This window comes from Glandiceps talaboti, chromosome 2, assembly GCF_964340395.1.
Source record: "Glandiceps talaboti chromosome 2, keGlaTala1.1, whole genome shotgun sequence".
NCBI classification, from domain to species: Eukaryota; Metazoa; Hemichordata; class Enteropneusta; family Spengelidae; genus Glandiceps; species Glandiceps talaboti.
In genome coordinates, this window is record NC_135550.1 from 13596617 (window position 1) to 13621166 (window position 24550).

Here is a 24550-nt window from a genome sequence, read left to right on the forward strand (position 1 = left end):
TGAATAAAACAAGAAGTAAAACCGATGACAACGCATAACCTTGCCACCCCTTAGTTATACTGTTGGTATAGTCCAGTGTTTAGTACATGGCTCGTACCATTCCATTTAAGGGGGTGTGATGGTAGATAGTTAGTTAAAATAAACAACCAACAGCCAAAATAGGGCTCCATTACAGTAGGCATTGGTATACAACTAAAGAGAGTTTTATCATTTTGGATGTTGGCAAGATTATGTAGTCTGTAGATGTGACAAGACATTATGATTTGCACGCTCTCTGTATTAACCAGTAAATATTTGAATGTAGGGAGAAGATTTATTCCAATTTTGACAAAAAGGGTGGCCTGCAGCAACTTTGAATAGTATATATGGTAAATTTGGACTAACTATTACAATTTCTTGAAAAAGCTGTAAAAGGCCACAGAAGTTATTTCATTTTGCGTAACAGTTGTGTCATTTTTTCAAGAGAGGGAAAAGTGAAAAAAAAAAGATATTATTTCTGTATTATTGGTGTACTGAAGTGTACTGCAAACATTGGGGTGGGGGTCATGTTGCATTGCCATTATTTTTCTTCTTATCTTGATATTTCCAATGTTGATGAAATTTGCAGTTTATCACCATAGTATTTAATCACGTCTTCCCATTTCTGTGCCGTTTTTTGTTGTTGTTCAAAGTGAAAAATGAACAACTCTTCTGGTGCAGTCTGAGCTGAAGTGCAAGTTGTTGTTAGCTATTAAAAAGAAGTGAAAATGGTGAAATAAAGAAAAAACAAAATTATCTTGAAAATGCAGAAAATGAATTCCATAGTTTTTATATAGTGCTTTCACTGAAATTGTGAATTGATAGAGCCAGGCTAAATTTTAACCTTACCTAATACTATATATTGTACATATTTTAGACGCCTTCTGTGTAAGTTGTCAATACAACTGCAAGGGCATTGCTAACATGCATGTTATTTTAGACAGAAAGTCACCAAGCCTATTTTTGTCGCAATCTTATGATTATTAAAAGTGTCTAGAAATCCTCCAAAATTTGGAAGAATAGAGCGAAACATCTTTATGCATCAAGTCCTCCCCACTCTGTGATGGGGTGAGTAGTATAGCGCCCCCATATGGTATGGCAGAGAAATCCGTAACCAGCATGCAGTCTTCAGATACTGGTACCTCTCATGGATTTACGTTTCCAAATAAGGAACAAAAAAACAAACACACTAACAGTTCATGTTTATGTTACTAAATATGAAGGTAGACTTTCTATTTATTCGTGATTTTTTTGAGGGAGTCTTTATTTTTGGGAGTAGTATATGCCATGCATTACTATTTTGATGGGTGATTTCATACAGAGGGCATGATTCAAGGAGTGACTCATCTGGGTTACAGTGTGTACTGGTATTTGAAATCAGTATGTAATTAAAGTTACCCTAGTAGAGATATTTTGACCTTAAGTATAGTGTATGTATACATCTACCAGCTAAAACAAATAGTGCCTTTGTATTTACTTGAATGTTTTAAGTCGGCAGTATTTATCATTTAATACAGGGGGGGGGGGGGGGGAGATTTCTTGATTTCAAGATGTCAGCAGCCTTTTGATTAATAACATACAAAGCTACCTTGCTGAGAAAAAAGATGGACAATCAAAATTTAGGTTTTCTGAGATTCTGAGTGTAATGATAGTATGGATGACAGCACTATTTTCTTTCTCTTTTTGGTTTGTTTGTTTTTAACACAAAGGAGGGCATATTGTTTTATTTTGAAACAGTGAAATGCAAGTTTTCCTTTTTGAAATAGTAAAAACTGTTGAATAAACAAGATAGAGAAGATGTGGGACTCTTGGAGATATTCAAAGCGCTACAATATTGTAGAGTTATTACAGAGAACATTAATATAGACATTTGCAACTCAGTCTCTGTTTATAGTCCACAGTCTCTATTTTATAGTCCAAAGGTATGTTTTAAAAATGGCATCTCTGATGTCTGAATTGCATCATTGGCATTATTTAGTGATTGAGAAATAAAATAAAAGTTAGACCCACATCACAGTGGGGTTTTTTTTGTTTTTTTTTGAGGGGGTATTCTTGGACCTGTTTTAATAGAGCTTTCATTTAATTTATATCGTTGAAGTTTCAATAACGACACCCAACTACCTGCACAGTATGTATGTACAAAGGTTTTGCAGTGAGTTCCATGCAACGTCAGTACATCACAACAGCAATATTTTCATTACTGATAGTATTATATCTTCTAAGATTACATTTTGACTCTTCTACTGATGTGCAGTATGTATCATTTGTTGCTTTTTACAGCGTTCAAAAACAAAACAAAGTCATTATGACCGCAGTAATGCATCCATCAGCGAGGTTGCCAGTTTATCAACCAGCAATATTATGGGACGAGTTTCATCTGGTCTATCTTTATGTCCGACGTCCTATATTTAAATTGGTCATTTCCTTCTGTGTTACGTGTAAAATTCACATCACCCAATCATATACAACTGAAGCTAGGGGAAGAAAAGGGTCAATAAGGCCTAAAATTAAAAAATATTAAAAAAGAAAAAAAGAAAAAAAGAAAATAAAAGTTGACATTGTTAACTCTATATTTTGGCTGCATGAGTATAAAGTACGATATTACTACTCCTAACGATTGTAAAGTCTTCATCATTATTTTAGGCCGTCTGTTTTTTTCCCCCCCCATCGTTCATATGGGAGGAAAAAGCTTTGTAGTTTAGAAATGAACAGATTAATCACCTTACTATTATATTAAAAAATGCATTTCTTAAATAAAGCAGTATTTCCAACCACAAAGTAGTCAGTGTTTATTTGTGTGTGTGCGTGTATACTTACCAGCATGGCCGCCCGTGTGTGTGTGTGTGTGTGTGTATGTATGTATGTATGTATGTATGTATGTATGTATGTATGTATGTATGTATGTATGTATGTATGTATGTATGTATGTATGTATGTATGTGTGTGTGTATGGGTGTGTAGTCACATATGTATAGTATACTTACCAGCATGCCTTGTGTGTGTGTGTGTGTGTCTGTAGTCACATATGTAGTTACCTGCATGGCTGCCCGTTTGTGTGTGTATATACATAAATGTATGTGTGTGGTCTCATGTCTGCAGCTAGCTGGCCTTTCCTATGCAGATTGTTGAGTATATATGCAGAGAAGAAACAGTAACTGGGACTTGCCAAGTGTGTGAGTTAATGAAGATGAGATTATATGTGGCCCCAGGACTATACTTTAGTATTTAGTGTATATTACTGCCCCGAACATGAGTGATTTTGAATAAGAGGAGTAGGTGGTAATTATCAGTCTGACAGGAGGAGGGTGGATGGTGATCCGTTTGATGAAGACACATGCCCATATTGGGGGTGCTGTAGTATAGTTGTAGTTATAATACATACTGAGTGAATGTCTATATGGCAAGAAAGTAAGGTGTATATTGAATGATGTGGTTGCAACACAGACCATAATGCACAGCCCTTACACAGCAAATTCAGGTATATGTTTGCAATCTTTTGAGATTTAATACAATGTCTGGGTCATCACCTTTGCTTTAGTGATACGCCCTCATTAGTTTACTTGAAATGTTCACTACTGACGTTGACACAGAGGGCGCACCATGCAGGATGATGACATGACATTTGTTATGCCACATTACTGCTACTTCTTATTCTAATGTCTGAGATAGGACGATTACAATCCAGTCACAGTACTCTATCACTCACGATGTGTTCTTTGCAGCATTTGCACACCACATAAACCATACCTTTTTTCCCTCTATATTCTTCTTTGATATTGCCACCTCCATTCAACTAAATAAATTGTCACTTTGAAAAGATCACACTGTACTGTTGAACAAATTACCAGGTACTTTAAAGTGGCCATATGGATGAGGATTTGGAATTTATTTTGAATTTTATAGAACAATGTTATCATGGCTTCCTACTTGAAAAAAACGTGAAACAGCATATACAAATTCCTTGTTTGTAAGATAATTGCAAAAGATTAATAAATGCGTAAAATGTTTGTTATTATACATACAATAACAAACTTTTTACACATATTTTAGCTTTTTTTCAATGTATTGAGTAACAAACACATATTTTGTCAATGTTGTTTCACATTGATTGTTCAAGTAGGACGCCATGATAACATTGTTCCATAAATGAAAAATCCAAAATAAATTCCAAATCCTCATCCATATGGCCACTTTAATACTGTTAGGCTAGTCAACATAGAACATGTGGGACAGAGATCACTCCTTGCAGATGATAAAAATCAGGTATATGCTAGGGAGTCTCACTTTATCCCTATCCTAACACCAATTCCCTTAACTTCCAAATGTGCATCTCTTGTACAGGTGGTCACTCTTCCAAGCTGTGTTGTTAATGTAGAGTATCCATGGCACAGGACCCACAGTAGTGGGTTTGCATTCAACAGTGTACAACACTGTACAGGGCCTTTAGAACCATTGGTACAAACAAACTTCACAAACTATTATCTAGGGAGTAATGGCTTAGCAATGATATATGCAACATTTATATGTATATATCATATTTATATGTACAACATCCCCACCAAACCACCAAATGTCACTGTATTTGCAAAGGTGGGTTTTGACCATCGGCCATTTACATACACGCACTGCCCAACAGTCTAGACACTTTATAATGCCCAGACCACTAGTGAACCTCTGTTTAGCTAAAAAAAAAATTAAAAATTAAAAAAAAATGCGACATACAGGGTAATTTAGTTTTACATAGTTTATTTGAAAATGAAAATAAAGAGTACAGTTGCATTGGGCTGATGTCTACTATCTTTGTTTAGTGGGCTGAAATTACCATAGGACCAACATGTGTAGAGGCAAATACTAAAGAATCATCAACTGACTGTAAACTCAATTCTATGGCACCATTCAACTATCATGTAAAGTACTTGGGAATTCATCACTGTATTTTGTATAGGTGTCACAGACAACAAAGACATTTAGCTTCCTTAAAGTATGTAAATAAATCAAATCATATCATGTGTGTGTGGGTGGTAGTGATATAGAGATATCCATGTCTCCAAGACTGTCATTTATTTCAAAGTCACATCATGAAGGATGTCGGTTTTAGAGCATGTCGCAAACTACTGTTGTGAATTCACTTCTTTCAAATACTCTCTTGGATCCCCCCCCCCCTGTTTCATCGTCATCCTACCCCACGTATTGTTCTTCGTGTATCATCCAATATTGTACAAGCATTAAATATAATTAAAAATGATGAATTTCTTATAAAAGCAGTAATTATTTGTGAAAAAGTCTTGTACAGTTTGCTCTTCTGTTCAGAGACCGGAAGTTTCACATTATCAAAACGACTTTACACTTCACATAAGGAAATTCAACTTTGTGACGTACGGCAAATTCAACAGGTATTCATGTCTGACAATTTTGGCTCTCTCTCTCAGCAGAACTTTTTCAGCACTTTTTCTTTAACCCTACAGACCCTAATACACTATTTGTACAGTATAGACTTTCCACAATCAATAGGTTGAGGGCTCTCTTCAGAGTACACATATCATACTTTGAGGGCGCCCTTCACAGTATGACCACCATTTGAAGGACTTGTAGGTTCAATGCTGTGTGATTCTTTTTAGGAATTGTTTACATTTACCCTGTGGTGCTCATGGCTAGACTACAGACACTGACTGATGTAATATTTTGTTTCACTTTTTACACACTTATGGAAAACTCAGAAACTAAAATATGGTAATCAAATTATGAATGTATATAGATTACTTTAATCTATTTTTGTACAATATTTAAAGGACCCTTCCTTCCCGCCAACAGCCCATTTCTAATTTCACCACAGAGTTGGTGTTTAAGGAAATATAAATATACAGTGCTGAGTGTTCAGAAAAGTATGTATGATAGGGATCGAATAGTTAACATTTTTTCTCTCTAAATGTTGACATATAAATTTATTTCTGGTTGTTATTGTTTAAAGTTGGTGGTGGCTCTATGACGAGCTTGAGACGGCCAATTTTTTGAGATGATCCATGAAGACTTGAAGGCTGACATCATCAGTAAGAACAGGTGCACCACCATCCTGAAAAATACAAGGGGGCATGACAATTAGTACACTTCATATACACCATAGAAAATAAGTACAAAGAGTTTGGTTTACTTTTCTTTTATAGACATAATAATGTGAAGAAATAGATAATCCACCCCAAACCACCACCCCCACCCACCCCCGACTGTCTCCAACACCCTTCATAAAGATATTAGCTATATTAGATATTTACAATAGATAGACGTGTTTGTGTTGGATACATTGAATATTAAAAGCAGAAGGCAATGTGATTTTGTTATGTTTGTTTTGAGAAAGGACAAAGAGTGTTTTTGACAGGTGTATTAAAGTGTATTTTCAAGTAAACATATAAAGAAAAATAATAAAAAAAAAGCTTTCTGCAGGCTCAGATCTTCAGCCATTAATTGTCACAATCCCACACATTCCTTTCTTTCTGATGTCAACAGTAGTTTGCCACCACAGGGGAATCTGCCCCATTCTTTTGTTTTTATCAGAGTGCATTTTTTTACATGTAAAGAACCCAATGCAAAGAGAGAACAAAATAAAAAGTCTAAATACCGCAGGCTGTCAAGGATTGATTCGACCCATCAACAAATGCCACCAAAACACACCGAATATGAAAAGAAAATGGGATCAGTGCGTTAGTAAATAGAAACATAGGCTTTTTTTTTTTACGGTGCCTAAGAACCACATTGTCCATCCAAAAGTCCATGGAAAACAGACAGGCTGCAAGTCCATTCTCGAAACCACAGGACAAATCTGTATGCACATACACTACACAGAGCACTTTGAAGCTATGAAGTTCCACCAGTTCTCTGGGCAAAATATCTCAATTATTAATATTAGTGAACAAAAAAATAATAATTTGTACAACAAAAGGAAGTAAAAATAAAATGTTTCTGATTACATACTATAACAATTACAGCAGAGTATTGTACACGTATGTTACAAAGATTTGTTTGCTTAACGATAGCAAAGAATGATGTGTTTACCTTGCAGTGCATGCATAGGCAGTTATATATGTCTTTTTCATAATGCTGATACATGGAAGGTTGTGTATATGGTGAGTATTAAAACTAAATACTTCGACAGCAATTAGGTTTTCCACTTGCTAAGATAAACATGAACTACTACTGTTGAGACATGTTGATATAAGCTATTGAATGGATATTGGATTAATATCATACTCTCAGCAGGGTGATGTTTCTTATGGCTAGTTTTTCTTACGTGTGGCTACACGCTGTCTTGATTACTATGGTGATTATATTTGCACAGCGGATGTACTGCTATCACCCACTTGTATAATATATCATATTGAACAGCAACAGTAATAGTTTTGGTCTGTGTCGATCTTAGCAAGCTGAAACCTCGGTTGCCACTGTAATAACTCAAGTTTGAAGCAGGTCATGCTTTTTTTTACATTTTTCACAACTGATCTTTAAGACATGCAGTATAAAAAGAAAACTTACCTGTCCCCAAGCGTACATATTGTTATGTGTCTGTGATGGATTGACTTTGGACAACAAGAACCGCGCCTAGAAACACAAAGATGGTAAATGTAAGTAAGTCTTAGTTACCAGTTTTCACCCTGCTGAACAAAGGCATCCAGTATGCTAAACCCTCCCAATGTCTTACTGCCCAGTGGATAGACTGAAAATCAAACTCTATATCACTTCACTTTACATAAAACTGATATCAAAGCTGTGACCAGACCAAAGATCTGGTCTGTACCTAACTAGTACTGGGGGTATTTCTCAAATGTCAGCCCTTGTTGAGAGAATCTAGTGAGAACACTACATACATTTAAGTCATAAACAAGCACTGGTAATGTGAACGGACTTTCAAACCACGGTACAATATTAATATGAATTTTATATCGACTGTATAAACTAACATAAGGTTGTCAATAGTTCATAATTGCAGCATAGTACCGAAATGTGCAAATGGCTATCACCATGTTTTTCATATATTGTGGTTATTACAAATCTGTGTATTTGAAATATGAACAGAATGTCTAAACATCCATATAACAACTGAGATGTGTTTGCCTTTGCTTTAAATTTTATGGGGAGGCTTTCAGAAAAAATGTTTTTGATATAAACCGATTCATTTGTTATCCTATGCTTTTAAGTCAGATTTTTATTAAAAATTCTTCTATCTACTTCATGTCACCCCTGTGATGTTCAATCAACCTCACATCCCCCCCTATAGTATTTGCTGTGTTTCTTATCTCACCTGACTACCTTCTTGATCACATTCAATATATCTTGGCATAGGAAATCTTGTCTGTAGGATATCCTGAGCATCGTCAACTGGAGCCTGTAACAGCTGACGAAAATTCTCATGTTTTGGCTGGTCCTGGTAGTTTTGATTTCTCCATGATGCAATGGTCTGAGGTGAAATCAACAGACAGTGGTCAGTTGTAAAATAATGCAATGGTCTGAGGTGAAATCAACAGATATTGGTCAATTGTAAAATAATGCAATGGTCTGAGGTGAAATCAACAGATATTGGTCAATTGTAAAATAATGCAATGGTCTGATGTGAAATCAACAGATATTGGTCAATTGTAAAATAATGCAATGGTCTGAGGTGAAATCAACAGACAGTGGTCAATTGTAAAATAATGCAATGGTCTGAGGTGAAATCAACAGACAGTGGTCAGTTGTAAAATAATGCAATGGCCTGAGGTGAAATCAACAGATATTGGTCAGTTGTAAAATAATGCAATGGTCTGAGGTGAAATCAACAGATATTGGTCAGTTGTAAAATAATGCAATGGTCTGAGGTGAAATCAATAGACATATGGTCTGAGGTGAAATCAACAGATATTGGTCAATTGTAAAATAATGCAATGGTCTGAGGTGAAATCAACAGACAGTGGTCAGTTGTAAAATACTGCAATGGTCTGAGGTGAAATCAACAGACATTGGTCAATTGTAAAATAATGCAATGGTCTGAGGTGAAATCAACAGATATTGGTCAATTGTAAAATAATGCAATGGTATGAGGTGAAATCAACAGACAGTGGTCAATTGTAAAATAATGCAATGGTCTGAGGTGAAATCAACAGACAGTGGTCAGTTGTAAAATAATGCAATGACCTGAGGTGAAATCAACAGATATTGGTCAATTGTAAAATAATGCAATGGTCTGAGGTGAAATCAACAGACAGTGGTCAGTTGTAAAATAATGCAATGGTCTGAGGTGAAATCAACAGATATTGGTCAATTGTAAAATAATGCAATGGTCTGAGGTGAAATCAACAGACAGTAGTCAGTTGTAAAATAATGCAATGGTCTGAGGTGAAATCAACAGATATTGGTCAATTGTAAAATAATGCAATGGTCTGAGGTGAAATCAACAGATATATGGTCTGAGGTGAAATCAACAGATATTGGTCAATTGTAAAATAATGCAATGGTCTGAGGTGAAATCAACAGACAGTAGTCAGTTGTAAAATAATGCAATGGTCTGAGGTGAAATCAACAGATATTGGTCAATTGTAAAATAATGCAATGGTCTAAGGTGAAATCAACAGACATATGGTCTGAGGTGAAATCAACAGATATTGGAAATGACAATGCTCAGAGAGCAAGACTGTAAGTTACATCATGTAGTTCGCCTTCATCTGCTTTCTCTATGAGAAGGGTTGATAGGTGAAGGCCCTATCACTGCATACATGTAGCTTATAGACTAGGATTTGAGAATCAAAGACAGACATCGGCTATGTCAAACAATGGCAGAGTTAGCTTGATTTGAACATACATATCCTAATTATCTAATTGAACTGGGAATTTAGCATGACAGTTTTGACGTCATTTAGTTTTATACATTTCAAGGGTTCTGTACATTTCAAATACAGGACCAATATCTATCACATGTCACTAACTAAAGTACACAGTAAACTCATTAGCTAATTGGAAGATTAAATCTCACAGTAGTACTACTCCATTAGCCTAATTTGAGGTCTGTGACACTATACAAGTTCAAAATCTTGCCCCTGAACTTGAAGGTAAACAGTCTGCAGTCATCCCTGAACCCTAACACAAACTTGCTCCATACTATTAGAAATCAAATATTGGAATGTGAGGACAAAGTTAAGGTCTCCTCTTAAACCCCAAATACTGGCAAACTTATTCTGTACTGCAGTAGTGTTTGCATTCTTTGACTACAGAACTTGACTACCTTTCTTCATTAAAAATGACAAGTCTATACACAGGACTTCTGTACTAGTTCCTAATTCTTCTATGGTATGCAAGAGACGGTGGTGGGGATGGAGTGGGGTGGGGGTGGGGTAGGATTGGTTTGTGAATTTGACCAGCAAGCAACCTCTAATAACTGATACACATACATACACACACCTTAGATATCATTTCCTCAGTGTGAATATTTCTTGCAACATTTGTACATTCAATACATATGTCACACCTTTTTGCAACATTAATCTAATATATATCAACTTACGTCTCCATGAAAGATTAGGATTTGGAAGAATGTGTCCATCAGAAGAATACGATCTGGTAAAATACTGCTGCTATCCAGTAACACAGGCTGAAATAGATACAGAGACAAAACAAATTTAGTACATTACAACCTCCCACGCTCAGTAATCACCGAGAAATCTACACTTCTGTCCTTGCAGCAATGGTTATCATGTAATTGCTCTTTCAAATGTCTAATCACAAAAAGGCCGCAAGGTGAAACAAAAAATTTATATGGTTTGAGGGTGATAGGCGATTAGACCCCATTACCAACCCTTGCCTACCCTCATACAAGTAATGTACGCTTCAAGGATACCAACCCTTGCCCACCCTCATACAAGTAATCTACGCTTCAAGGATACCAACCCTTGCCTACCCTCATACAAGTAATGTACACTTCAAGGATACCAACCCTTGCCAACTCTCACACCGAGTACTTTACTCTTCAAGAATACCAACCCCTTTGCCAACCAATAAAAGTACTTCATCCCTCAAAAACTACCACCCTACATACCTCAGGAGGGCCACTGAAGGAGTACGCATACAGGATTGGTTGAATCATGATCAGACACTGTGTCAAGTCCTCTCTCATCAACATATGTCGATAGTAAGATGTCTCATCTGGACTATTGTTGAAAACTTGTAAAAACTGAGAACGACGCAGGTGGAACATGAACTGAAATATCAAAATAGCACAGTTCAGTCAATATAACAGTTAGGTGATTGATTTCTATACGACGATGGGGATGAGAATGAGAATAACATGTGATCTGGATGTAAAATAACTATGTTTTGTAACTATTCAACCGTATTTAGATACAGGATTGAAAGTCTGCCTAACTTCAGTTACATATTGGTAAAGGAATTCAAGAGACAGTTATCCACAAATAATCCTGGTAAGGTCAGTGTCGCTGATGAACAAGTTTGAATACACACAATTCAGTACATAACAGTTCCTTTTTGGCCACATTTCATTATTGCATATTCCACATGAAATGACCATGACCTAGTGTGTTGCATAAAATGCCATTCTGTGTTTTAACTCTATAAACCCTTGATTCTTGAAAGTGTGTGTGTGGTTATCCCCTAAAAAATACTACGATAGTGTACGAGGCTTTATATGGGACGTTAATGAACTCTCAAAGTTCATCCTGTCTGAACACAGTGAATTAGTAAACAACTTCACTGAAGCATGCCTTCGCTGAACTCCGGTGAACACGTCAAAATATTTTTTTTTCCAATTAGAAAGTGACATGAATATCTTTAGATCTGACTACAGTAATTGGATATTCTTTCTATTTCATTGGCTATTTGCATAATTATAATTAGTTCAATAAATGCTTGCTCCATCAGGAGACTCTTTTAGATAAATTGCTGTGACATTCTCAAATGATGTGTACTGACCTGGGGGTACAAGGAAAATGTGTCGGAGAATCTAAACGAGTTTGGGTCATCCTTGTGGTAGTCACCAAATTTCTGACACAGTCTAATTAACATTCTGTCTAACCATCTCAGGACATCGGGTCCTTCTTCATTGTCAGCTCTGTGTACAGCAATTCTAGCCATCAACACTGCTGAAGCTTCTTGATCAAAGCCTGCTGCTATGTGTTGTATATTAGTGGCTGCATCTGCCCAGCTGTTAAGATAAACAGTTTGAACACTGTATTAAAGTACTTTTACACCACGCACAAGCTAAGTTGTACGTGTTTGGACAGGAAATACAAGATTTATATCCTGTACTATTGATGGCGACAGCTGCCTAGCTGTTTAAGATACACAATTTGATCATTATGTAAATACTTCTATACCACGCACAAGCTAAATTGTGTGCATTTGAACAGAAAATATAAGATTTATACCCTGGTATAATATTTGTGGTTGTGTCTACCTAGCTGTTAATTAAGAATAAGATAAACAGTTTGAACACTGTGTGTACTTGTATACCACACACAAGCTCAGTTATACATGTTTGAACAGAATATACAGGATTATATCCAACGTCATTGTCATGGCAACACTTGTGTACATCACTGATTTTGTAGTGCTTAGCATTAAGATTGCCATTAGTTTCTGCTTTCCATAAATTAAGTTGACACAGGTATATTACATTATATTCTCCAACATTTTTCTTCATTCAGCCACAAATACAAGTAACATAAGGGGTCTTGTCACTACTTGTCTACATTGCATAGTGACATTTGTATTTTCCTATGCTGAACAAAGAACAATAATACTGGGGGAACACTATCTAAGCACAATATGTTACATTTTTAATTAATAATACATCCTAAAACTGAAGGTATTGCATGCACAACTAATTTCACCATTTCAACCTTTCGGCTAGCATAGAAATATACAACACAATACACTGGAATATAATGATACGTCCAAAAAAACGAAAGGTATTGCAAAACTCATTTTACTATTTTAACTTTTTAGCTAGCATCGACATAGACAGTATATACTATATGGTGTTGCTATGGCAATGAAGTAACAACAGATTCAAACATTTTTTTTGCCCAAGTTTGGATGGATTTCAGTATGTGATCAATCAGCTTTGACAGACAAACGGAGCTGAGTACAGGAGAGTAATGTGATAGTCGAGTTGTAATCATGATATCATGTCATGTACGATAGTAATCCGAGAGGATTTTAACACATTACAAATCAATAGATACTTAGGTACAACAAACATAATCGTATCGTTACTTTGAAACATGAGTTAAGTCTATTCTATGTGGCCTTCAGATATGTCTTGCTGAATAGACATGAATAATGAATGTTGTATTTTGGACTAAATATCAAACAAACTTTTAAAAGGTTGACTTTACAGAAAAAACATTCAAATGTTATTGAAAATATATGAAAATGTTGCTTGGACTGGAAAAAGATCAAAAAAACTTGTTGTAAATAAAATGTACAAGGTTTGACAAAGTTATAAATCAGTGATATTTCAGGAGTAACCCGTCTAATTAAAGAACTAACTTATAACATGATTAGTACTAATATAATTAATATGAGGAAGGGTAACACTGAAGCAAAGCACTTTCCCTGGTGCTACACTACTGGTTTAGAGCATTCATATCAAGTGCAGAAGTATACTGTTTCAACTGATCTATTTACAAGACAAGCATATGATATTTCTAAGGTGGTCAATTAGCAATGAAATATTATACTTTTGCACTTGATATGGATGCTATAAAAGATTGTGGTACATACAGAAAACACTTTACTTTGGTGTTTTGGGTTGTACTTGATATCGATGTTATAAACAATAGTGGTACATACAGAAAATGCTTTACTTTGGTGGATTGGATTGTAGTAAAAATTTGATATTTATACTTTTCATCTATCATTTCTTCCCCTATAGGCAGCATCCTTTAGGGACAATTTTACCGACAATCAGTAGTGTTATCGCAGTCAAAATTAACATATACTGTGAGCGACGTCAAAATCAATTACAACTGGGACTTCTCTGTGACATTTCAATTAAAGGTAAATATCACAGAAGAACTGTGCCCAGAGGGCACAACATTTATTCCACAGCCATTACCTTGTAAATTGCTTTTATTTTGTGTCAATGTAAAGTTTTACTTACTTGCGTGCTAGTGTTGTTACTCGTACTCTTCTTTGTCCGCTAGAATGTTGATATTGGGTGATGAACTGAATGCATCCTCTTCCACCTTGGGGTATCGGTGCCGAATGCTGAACAAAAACATAAACATATTGTGATTAGTAAAAATAAAACTTTTTTAATTATAATTTTAAATCCAACAAAATTGTAACAAAATAAAAATGTTTGACTTTCGCCATTACTATACATATTATCAAATATGGCTGATAAAACATTCAATAGAAAATTATCATTTCTGAAATTACAGTATAAAAAATTTAACTGTCAAACAATAACCTTGTTGTACAGAAAACAAGAATTTTCATTCAACAATTTCAACAATTTAGAAATAAATTATGTGCAAACTTGATGAGAAGTTTTGAGTCTACTTTCGAAGTCTCCATCATCACAAGGTTGTCATGGTGACAGCAATTACATAACAGAAATCAGATGCGAATATAATCACTGACTAAAGATGAAAGACACTCCTTTCACTGACCAATCAAATGGGATTGTACACACGTAAAACAACTTAGTTTTCATAAACTGAGTCAGAAGCAGAAAAACTGCACTAATTCCATATATATATATATTCACATCCAAAAACAAAAACATAATGTGTCTAATATCACAAGGGAATGTCAATGTATCAAGTATCAACAAAATCAGATTACATGTAATATGACAGTTTCCATGATAACGCTGTCAGAATGAACTAGATCCATTTTTAATAAGGTTGTTTGATAATGGTGCCATGACAGTAAATGAACTGGGCATCTTAAGTGTCTATATGGATGACCATTGGATTTATTTTGCATTTTTTAATTTACAGAACAATTTTATCATGGCTTCCTACTTGGAAAAATCAATGTGAAACAACATAGATCAAGTCTGCGTTTGTCATTTAATACATTGCAAAAAAGCCCAAAAAAGTGTAAAAATATTTGTTATTGTACATACAATAACAAACATTTTACACATTTTTTATCATGCTTTTTGCAATTCATTGAAATAACTACAAACAAGGTCTTGATATATGTTGTGTAACATTGATTTTTCCAAGTAGGAAGCCATGATAAAATTGTTTTGTAAATCCAAAATCCAAAATACATACATAATCCTCATCCATATGGCCACTTTAAAGCTCATTATCTGACATAGATAATGAATAGAGGGGCATATGTCATGACTAATGACATCACACAGGAAAGGGTTATCTTTGAAGTCTTTTTATCGGTGCCTCCACTATCTCTCCAATTACCTCATTGTAATCCTCTTAGATGAAAGGTGTCAATGTACATGCTTTATTTCCACTTCATTTTTTAAAATAATGAACCAGTTTGAACAGCAAAACGCACTGGGATAACTTCTTATGGGTGTTAACATTTGAATACTAGTAATATAAGGGGTTAATGGATTGTGGCTATGTAGGTCACATGACAGACTTTATTAGAATGAATTATATTCATATAGAATAGACTGAGCAAATAAAATAAAGACAGTTTCTTCCGTAGAGTTTGACAGCTTACATCACTCAGAGTGCAAGGCTTTGAGTAGTTTCTGCTCTACAACTGACTAGTCAAAACTAGAGAAATCGTGGCACTTGAATAGAGAACTGATGCACTGACAATGTAAGATAAAGTAGCTAAATAATACTTTTATTTTGCATTATGTCTACCTGGATTTTCAACCGACCACTGAGAATGAAAAAAACATGGTGCCAATGGTGACTACCTGGATTACCATTTCCACCTGACCACTGAGAATACGACAAACATAGTGCCGATTGCGACTACCTGGAAGTGGATTACCAATTTCCATCCGACCACTGAGAATACGAAAAACATAGTGCCCATCGTGTCTACAGGATTTGACAATGACGGTACCTGGCTGATTTTTAATAATGTCACCATGCTGCTCACATTACAGCTAATATTATCAATGACTACCATCTGTCTAATCATTTGCGCAGTAATATGGTCGAGTCTTGTCGAGTTTTATACTTCACAAGTCCTTGATAGGATATCAGTGTGACATCACAGATTTGATTCGCCCACACACACGACAGACTTTGGGATTGGTCTTTGTATCAACTGTTCATTTCATCTTTGAAGACCTTCTCAGTACTTGCTTTAACGAAATATACATGTATATATATATACAAGGTACGGTACTAAATTACCATTTCATTTCTGTCTATACCAACATACAACTTTTTGTACATGTATTCGATCATTTTAGTTCAAATGTGTTGATGTATTTCTCTTCCATTTGCCGAGATGTGATGAATGATCAATTTCATAACCACAGAGCCATTTTCAAGTTGACGTTATTTCCAATCATGTTACTTTCATTGTACCATATTACATTACTTTCATGGGATTCAACGATAACGACACTTGCTATCATTCATTTCCACTGATTAGAAGACATACATTGCAAGCCTTGGTTTTAAAAGTATTTATCACTCAAACGTCATCCTCTGTAGAGATAAATATTCGCAAAATCAAAACAAAAGACATGTAATCTAAAAGATATTAAGATTCTTCCTACAGCCTTTAGGGAGTAGTACTTTAAACCAAGATATTTTCGCTACGAGCAAATCTTGCGATTTTTCAGTTTTCAGCTAGTTCTCAAAGACTAATTTTCCAGCCTGGTACATTGTGTTTTTGCACAAGAAGGCAGTTTAATCACCTTTTAATTTTTTATGTTTTAGTTTTTCAGCGAAATAAGTAAAAATAGCGCCAATGGCGTTGTAGCACAACTGTACAGTTTTTTTTAAATGTTTATCCATATGCTAGTCCATGCTAACAATAGGTGTTCATTTGCTGAATGACTATCCAGTTGCATATCCAACTATGTTGCTATCTTTGCGATATACGCGATCATTTGGCTGTAGCTATGGGCGTGGTCATGTTGTATCTCAGTATATTTGCACTTTTTTTATGTTTTTGTTCACTTGTGTATGAATTCCTGATATTATCTTTGCAATATAGGTGATCATTTGGCTGTTGCTATGGGCGTGGTCTTGTTGCTAGGCATATTTGCATACATTTATTGAATGTTTATTCATTTGTCTTTCAATCCGTTGTTATCTTCGAAATATGTGATCATTTGGCTATTGCTATGGGCGGGGTCTTGTTGCTAGGCACATTTGCACAGATTTTTTAAAATGTTTATTCATTTGTCTTTCAATTCCTGTTATCTTTGCAATATATGTGATTATTTGGTTGTTGCTATGGGCATGGTCTTGTTGCTTGGCAAATTTACATTAATTTTTTGAATGTTTGTTCAATTGTCTATTAATCCCTGTTGTTACCTTTGTGAAATACACGACCGTTTTGACTGTTGCTATGGGTGTGGCCATGGTTGCTAGGGACATTTGCATACTTTTTTTGAATGTTTACTCACTTGCCTACCAGATGTAATTTATTCGCATCTAAGAATGTTCCCATCAAATTTCAAGCCAATCTGCCCAGTAGTTTTGGAGTTTAAGTTTTTTGACAAAAAATCACATTTTTTGACCCAAAACCCACATCTCTGATGCAATCATTTTCATTCCAACAATTTCCTAACTAGACACCAGAAGTAACATGACCACCAAATATCAATATGTGACTTCTTGAAAACAGTAGACTGAGGCTGATCTTTTATTATGCAAATCTCCCATGACTATGATTATTGGGCAGGGTGAGGGTGGGGCACACAAATATGCATAACTATGAAGATAATAACCCTAAAGAGTAAGCTGACATGCACTTTTAGATAATTACAGTACAATGCTATGACATTTAAGTAATGAATCAATAATGCAAAGCTGAAAATGATAAAATGTCTAATTTTAGGAGAAGTAGATATATGATACACTGTGTTTGTGAAAGATGCAGGAGTTGTATTATACATAATCAATGTAAGTATATCTGTCATAGAACAAACTAATATTCTAACATTCTGTACATTGTAAAATGAGATCCGTTTTCATACATGTCAGGCCTTAGAAATCTGTATTCAGAGACACCATATGTTCTTGTACGGGAGATAAGGTCACCTCATTGCCAATAGAGGGACAGTCTGTACCTTTAGGTTTTTTTTAGAGATTAAGTCTCGTTTATAATGAAAACATACATATTTGATTGCAAATACTCAAACTTGTCTCTAGAAATACGGTAGAGATATAAATATACACATATTTCAATCAGATAATCTTAAGAAAAAAAGAACCCAGTGGCTGAGTTATTTCCTTTACTTTACACATATACTCAACCACCCATGTCACAGACTGGACTCATCACTACGTAAAATTACAGCCTCGAGAGTGTCGAAAGCAGTTGCTATAAACAAAGTCCAGCATTTTAAACCTCCAAAAAAGATATACCAGACACATGCATAGTAAAAAGTTACCAAATATCAACATTCAAAAACAGAAACTATTCATTTTTCTCCCCAGAAACAGTCTACCACCAGACATTGTAACTGTAGGGTCATTTGATACTTTCAAGTCGCAAGTGGCATCACAAAGGGGGGCAATCCAGTTGCTGCCATGACAACCATGGATGTTAGCTTTACACTCATCTTAAGAGGTTATCACTAAATGAACTCTATAGTTACATTACCTACTCGTTTGCAGTATCCTTGCGGCAAATGACATTTAAGGATTATGGCCATGTCATATTCAATGCTGTTAGAAATATTTTTCTGGAGATAAGTTATAAAAGCTATAAAAAATTGCCTTAAAAAAAAAACTAATCATGAAACAACAAGTTTTAATTTTACAAATCTTAAAATATACAGTCTCATTACAAACTGATTAGAGTGTAGCTCAGTTACAATCAAAAATTTGCTTTCATAGTTTATTGGCAAAATATTGATTTTATAAAATGCATACATTTCATATTTCCCTTATCAAATAGTTTCTTAAATTTTTCTGTTAAGATTATAATTATAAGACACAGATTTGTACTTCCCTTTCATATGCTTTTAAAAATTGCATTGATTAAAAAAATCCTCTTTCTCCCATCTTGTACTTTAATAGTTGTATACAAACAAATAACCTCTGGGAAGAAAGAGGATTATAATATGTGAATTAAAAGTGTTACCGTGAATAGGCAGTAATAGTTTAATTGTGTTAAAGTCAGCAAATAGTGAGACACTCTCTCTAATTAACGTTATTAACAAGCGTAATCATCATCATCATGTAATGGTTTACAACATGTCACGGTTATGAAGACTTTGTAATTAGCTTGATGGGTGCAAGTAAACAACACCAGATTGCACTGAATGATTCTTGGCAAATACTACGATAGGATACAGTACTTGTTGTACTTGTGTAAAAACCATAGACCCTCCACCAATGTATGCAAGCAAACATCGTACAATAAACATTTAGAGATACTTTGATGTTTACTGCAGTTGCCTATCCTGTGGGTGGGGAGGGTCTATGGTTAAACATGGGGAATTGATGTTCGACTATCATTACAGGAATTGGACCATGCAATTTAACAATACTGTGTTAATAGTGAGAAATACGGAGACCATCAGTGCATGCAGTGAGTGGGAGACTTCCTCAATGAAAGTACCTGGAGTCAACTACTAGGCTAATTAACAACTTCACAGTGAAGCGATAACAGAATATAGACACTGTGAACATTTCTTTGATGTTGTGACAGTAATTATTTTGTTTTGTCTTCTCAACAACTGACTACGATACTATGGAAGATTGCTTACAGATCTTACATGTGTGTACACTTTGTCTGACTATGCTATTGGCGATAGTCGGAAACGTTATTGTTCTCACAGTCATAGCCTTCAGCAAAAAGTTACATGATATAACTGGAGTATTTGTTATCAACCTAGCACTTGGTGATCTCGGCATTGCTATCTTTGTCCTGCCATTTTCCATTGACGTGCGGATAAACGCTGCTTGGAATTACAGAAACTTGTGGTGTCAAATTGTGGCCTTCCTATCCATTGTGTTCTATACTATTTCATTATCGTCACTGGCTTTGGTGAGTGTTGAGAGATTGTTTGCTATAAAGTACCCACTGCAATATTCGCAGAAAATGAAACATTCCACTGTCAGATGGATGATCGTCACAGCATGGGTATATGCAGTTCTCCGAGCACTCTGTCCATTCCTAAATTTTGGAGAATACCATTTTTCACTGGGGAAGGGTACTTGTGCACCAAACTACAGCGCCGACATACCGTACACCATGATCGTGTTAGTTATCGGTGTCATTATACCTGCCTTCATTATCTGTCATTCCTACATTTACATAGCCAGAGAAGCACGCATTCAGGCGAAACGGGGGGAGCTAGTATGCAATGACGACCACTGTATGTATGTGCCGAACAGAAGTCGAGAAAACAGAGCAGCAAAAATACTTGCAATAATAACAGGTGAGTGAATATTATGATGCTACTGTTTTTCAACTCTGTGTTTCATCATTTTTGGGAGATAAAATACAACTATGATTATGAAGCCATTGCCTCTGTTATTTGTAAATTGGACTTTTTAGAGGTAACAGAACAGTTCATTATTATTCATGTAATCTATAAGTTAACTCATAAACTGTATTCCACCCCCCTCCCCTCCCACTCAGGTAAAACACAAATTACAATTTGATCTCCTTACATTGTGTAAGCCCATATAGCCTACATTCCCTGATTATATCAAATCTATTACAGATTACAACCATAATATTTCTAAACCAATTGACATTTGACTCTTTTCCCAATGTTGTAGGGTGTTATTTCTAAACACCTTTATAATGGTGACTAGTTTGATCTATATCTGTACAATAGAGCTTAGACCTAACACAAAACATCATGTGCTTCCGATTACGCTCAATTTTAGTATAGGTGGGTAGGTAGAATTTTTTATTTTATTTTTTTTCATATGTGAGTGTCCAGTTCAGGTAGTTATGTTTAAATCTGTTGTTTTCCATATGGTCTCTGTGTTATTGGTTTCTTCCTATCAAATGTACAGCCATTACAGATTGGAAGAACAGTTTTATATTGTAATATTTTCATAAGTTGATGTCAGTTTCTGAATCCACTATTTCTTGCGATACTTCGCTACTTTTTGCTATTTTATTACTTTTTTTCTCAAATGCGTAAAAAAAAAAGTTTAGGGTCAGCGTGAAAAACTAGGTGGGGGTCAGGCAACCGGAACCAAACAATTTTTTTAGGCCTTACAACAGCCTATATTATGGTCAATTCCTCGATTCATTCACATGTTGGTTGTGCCAAACACACAAATACACGTGTGTAGTTTGGAGCCAGGACAGAACTGAGATATTGGCAAACTGTAAGTCTGTTACAGTTGTATTTTCCAACTTTCTGCAAAATGACATGCTTTACATAGTACAGTTTGTACTAGTATCAAGTGACAGACCTTTTTTAACATCAATGGGTTGATACAGCTTCATTCTTTTAGGACAGTAACAATGAGTGGTTGTCTGAAAAAGGTTGACATTTTTATTGACTTCCAGGTTTCTCACCTAAAAGTGTTGGGTTTTTTTTTTTTGCGGAACGGTCCGTAAATTTGAAGTAACACATTGGTAAAGATTCAATACAAAATGTACCAAACAGAACACCATGAGTTAGAAGGCTGAAGCAGAACATGAATTAGCTACATTACACTAGGGAGTAGTTGTTGGCTTTTGAATCATTTCCAATGACTACAATGATTTGTTATTTTACACACACACACATCTAGCTAGACGTACAGAGAGTGAGGTGCTTGTATTTCGCTACTTGACCTTTCTAAAACACACTCTCGATATTCAAATTATGTTACATCATAGTTCCACCTCCAAGTTTGAATATGCATAAATGGTTTATTTACCCAAATGTAAAAATAATTACAAAACCTTGGTAACAAACAACAACAAAAAAAGAGAGAGAAGGGTAAATGAGGAGTAAAGAAATAGCTTGCTGCTAGTCTAGCCTGACCCCCCCCCCCCCCCTTTGTACATTGTGAATGATAACAATTAGATTAAGAGAGTTCAGTCATCGATGGGATTGAAATATACATCATGTGTGGATGTGATAATGTCATTGGTTTATATTAATGCTCCAATTTCATGAAATGGATTTAAAATACAGATCTTGTGTAGTAAGAAAGTTGTGCTAGAAATCAGACCTTAGCTGTTGGAAATGATCGCCAGCTTGAAAGCCAATAACTAGACTCTAGTTTAAAACATAAATACAAACTGATTGTACATTCTAAATGGATAAAAATGACAAGACATAAAAAAGAATTTGACAGCCTTCATTTCTGTGGTGTCAATATTTCATTGTTTACTTTCCATTTTGACGGATAAAACAGAATATTACCATTGTCCTGATATTAAGCTTAGTAACAAAGAATACTGTACAATCGCCATCAATGACATTGATGAAGCACATTAATAGATAGGTAAACTTCATTTCAGTAGTTGCCGTAATTTATCTAGGATGTATATGACAAAGTAGACATGATTTATTACAAAATTAAATTGGGATAATATCAATCACACTCACAACAGATCAGACACTTTCCATTTTCTTGATACAGCCGAGTTTTAATAAAATGATCAATAGTACAAATTTGTCAATCTTGGACCACTATACAAAGCCTTGTTTGTTGCCATAGGGATATGGGAAGAGATGCATCTTTGTTGCCATAGGGATAAAGGAAATGATGCATCGTTGTTGCCATAGGGATAAAGGCAAAGATGTGTCTTTTTTTGCCATGAGGATACAGGACAAGATGTAGACTTTGTAGTGTAAATTCTTCTCTTTCTTTTTTTTTTTTTGAGGGGGGGGGGGGGGGGGGGGGGATTTCTAATTCAGTCAATCCAATTGATAATTTCAGTCTACACAATTGATCATAGCAGCTCTTTTAAATTATCTATCAACAGACATACCAAACCCAAAACTGAAAGAGGGTGGGAGCTGTTCACTTCACCTGGCTATCTGACTAATGACATTTTAACTTTACGCAGACAGCCAGAGCCCTCTGGGCTATTTATTCACTTAGTGAATTAAATAAAATTGATAAGCTTCTTTTCTGACTTCTATTCTAGGAATATTCTTCATTTGTTGGATCCCTTACACCATAGCAAATACATGGTCAAGTTTTGCTGGTCGTAATTTACCATATCATGCTGATTCAGTGACCCAGTGGTTGACACTACTGAACTCAGCAATGAATCCATGGATGCACTCACTCCTCAACAGAACATTCCGGAGCTGTGCAGTCAAACTGTGGCACAGGGCTAAAACTAAGTGCGTGTTTGACAGTCGTGTGGAGCCTTCCGCCAACAACATTACTGAGTCTGTGCCAGTGAGAATGTCAGTGGTGTCGGGCAAAGAAAAACCAGATGATTTACAATTACAATGTATAGAAAACTGACACATCAGTGGCTAATTTGTGCAAGCCACAAAAAGAAACATGTGAACTGGTTTACAGTTCAACAACACCTTCAAAAGCCTCTGCAGAACTTCAGTGGATCCTACTGGGTTTTTTTTTTTCAACTTTGAACTTTGATACTTGGATATCCTGAGTCATATTTTCACAACATGTAACATATCAATGTTGGGAAAGTTTTGAGAAAATTTGTTCCCCTTTTTTTTTTCTTTTTGATTAATTTTTTATCCTCAAGATTTTGATATAAAAAAAATATGGTTGAGTGTATGGATTGATATAAATACTGAATGGTAACATTCTGAAAAAAAAAATTAATTTTCTATATTCAGTACTTTTGTATATATATATATATATATATATCATGGAATCGGTAACTTGGATTATGTGCACATGCAATACAAATGTGCAAATGTTTTGACAGGTGAGTGTCTGTGAGTATTGAGGGTTAGGCTTTAAACAAAATGTCATTGGTTTAAACAAGGATTGAAAGTCAATGGCAAGATCAAATGAGATGCCCGACAATGAGACACCATGATTACACACTGCACATCACGCGCACGCAACAACCAAACCACTGTAGCTATTATTAAAGGCCAGGGTTTCAATCCCAGGTTCTTACATTTGTGTTATCTTATCAGTGGAGCCAAAAGGTTTACATGAGATGAGATTATTCTTTTGTTCTGGACCAACTTTTTTCTGAAGCTCTAACAGACAACTTTTTTCACAGTCATACCCTCATTTTAATCTTTTTTCTAAGTGGGCCTTTGTCATCATCAGGTGAAATGTTTAGCTTTTTTTTGCTCTTTCTAAAACTGTTTTCTACTTTATTGATTCGATGTGTACTTCTCACATTATTTGTATGGAAAAGGGTAGAAAATTACGTGTTCAGTGGCCAAGTCTGAAAATATCAGCCCAAAAAATAAGATCAGGCGTCTACATTGATAGCTCTGTTGCACTGACATAGG

At 35.3% G+C, this 24550-nt stretch overlaps 2 protein-coding genes across 2 annotated transcripts in view; one reads left to right on the forward strand and one right to left on the reverse strand.

Annotated features, from left to right (window-relative positions):
* Positions 1–4747: 4747 nt before the first annotated feature.
* Positions 4748–24550, reverse strand: part of LOC144453736 (protein transport protein Sec23A-like) — a 31181-nt gene continuing 11378 nt past the window's right edge. The window contains exons 12-18 of the mRNA XM_078145076.1: positions 14156–14262; positions 11962–12193; positions 11072–11233; positions 10541–10627; positions 8309–8464; positions 7543–7608; positions 4748–6088 (exon numbers count right to left, since the gene is read on the reverse strand). Coding sequence (XP_078001202.1) covers positions 5999–6088; positions 7543–7608; positions 8309–8464; positions 10541–10627; positions 11072–11233; positions 11962–12193; positions 14156–14262 — 900 coding nt within the window. The 3' untranslated portion in view covers positions 4748–5998. The remainder of the gene's footprint in view (positions 6089–7542; positions 7609–8308; positions 8465–10540; positions 10628–11071; positions 11234–11961; positions 12194–14155; positions 14263–24550) is intronic.
* On the forward strand, positions 19879–23570 carry LOC144453374 (histamine H2 receptor-like). Its single transcript, XM_078144650.1, has 2 exons — positions 19879–20569; positions 23242–23570. Exons 1-2 carry the CDS (start codon positions 19879–19881, stop codon positions 23568–23570), a joined length of 1020 nt encoding a protein of 339 aa, XP_078000776.1.

Bases quoted from the DNA above. Each gene is read 5' to 3' on its own strand.
- LOC144453374 (XM_078144650.1), top strand. From the start codon at position 19,879: ATGGAAGATTGCTTACAGATCTTACATGTGTGTACACTTTGTCTGACT. The intron at 20,570-23,241 runs GTGAGTGAATAT...CTTCTATTCTAG, and splicing joins AATACTTGCAATAATAACAG to GAATATTCTTCATTTGTTGG.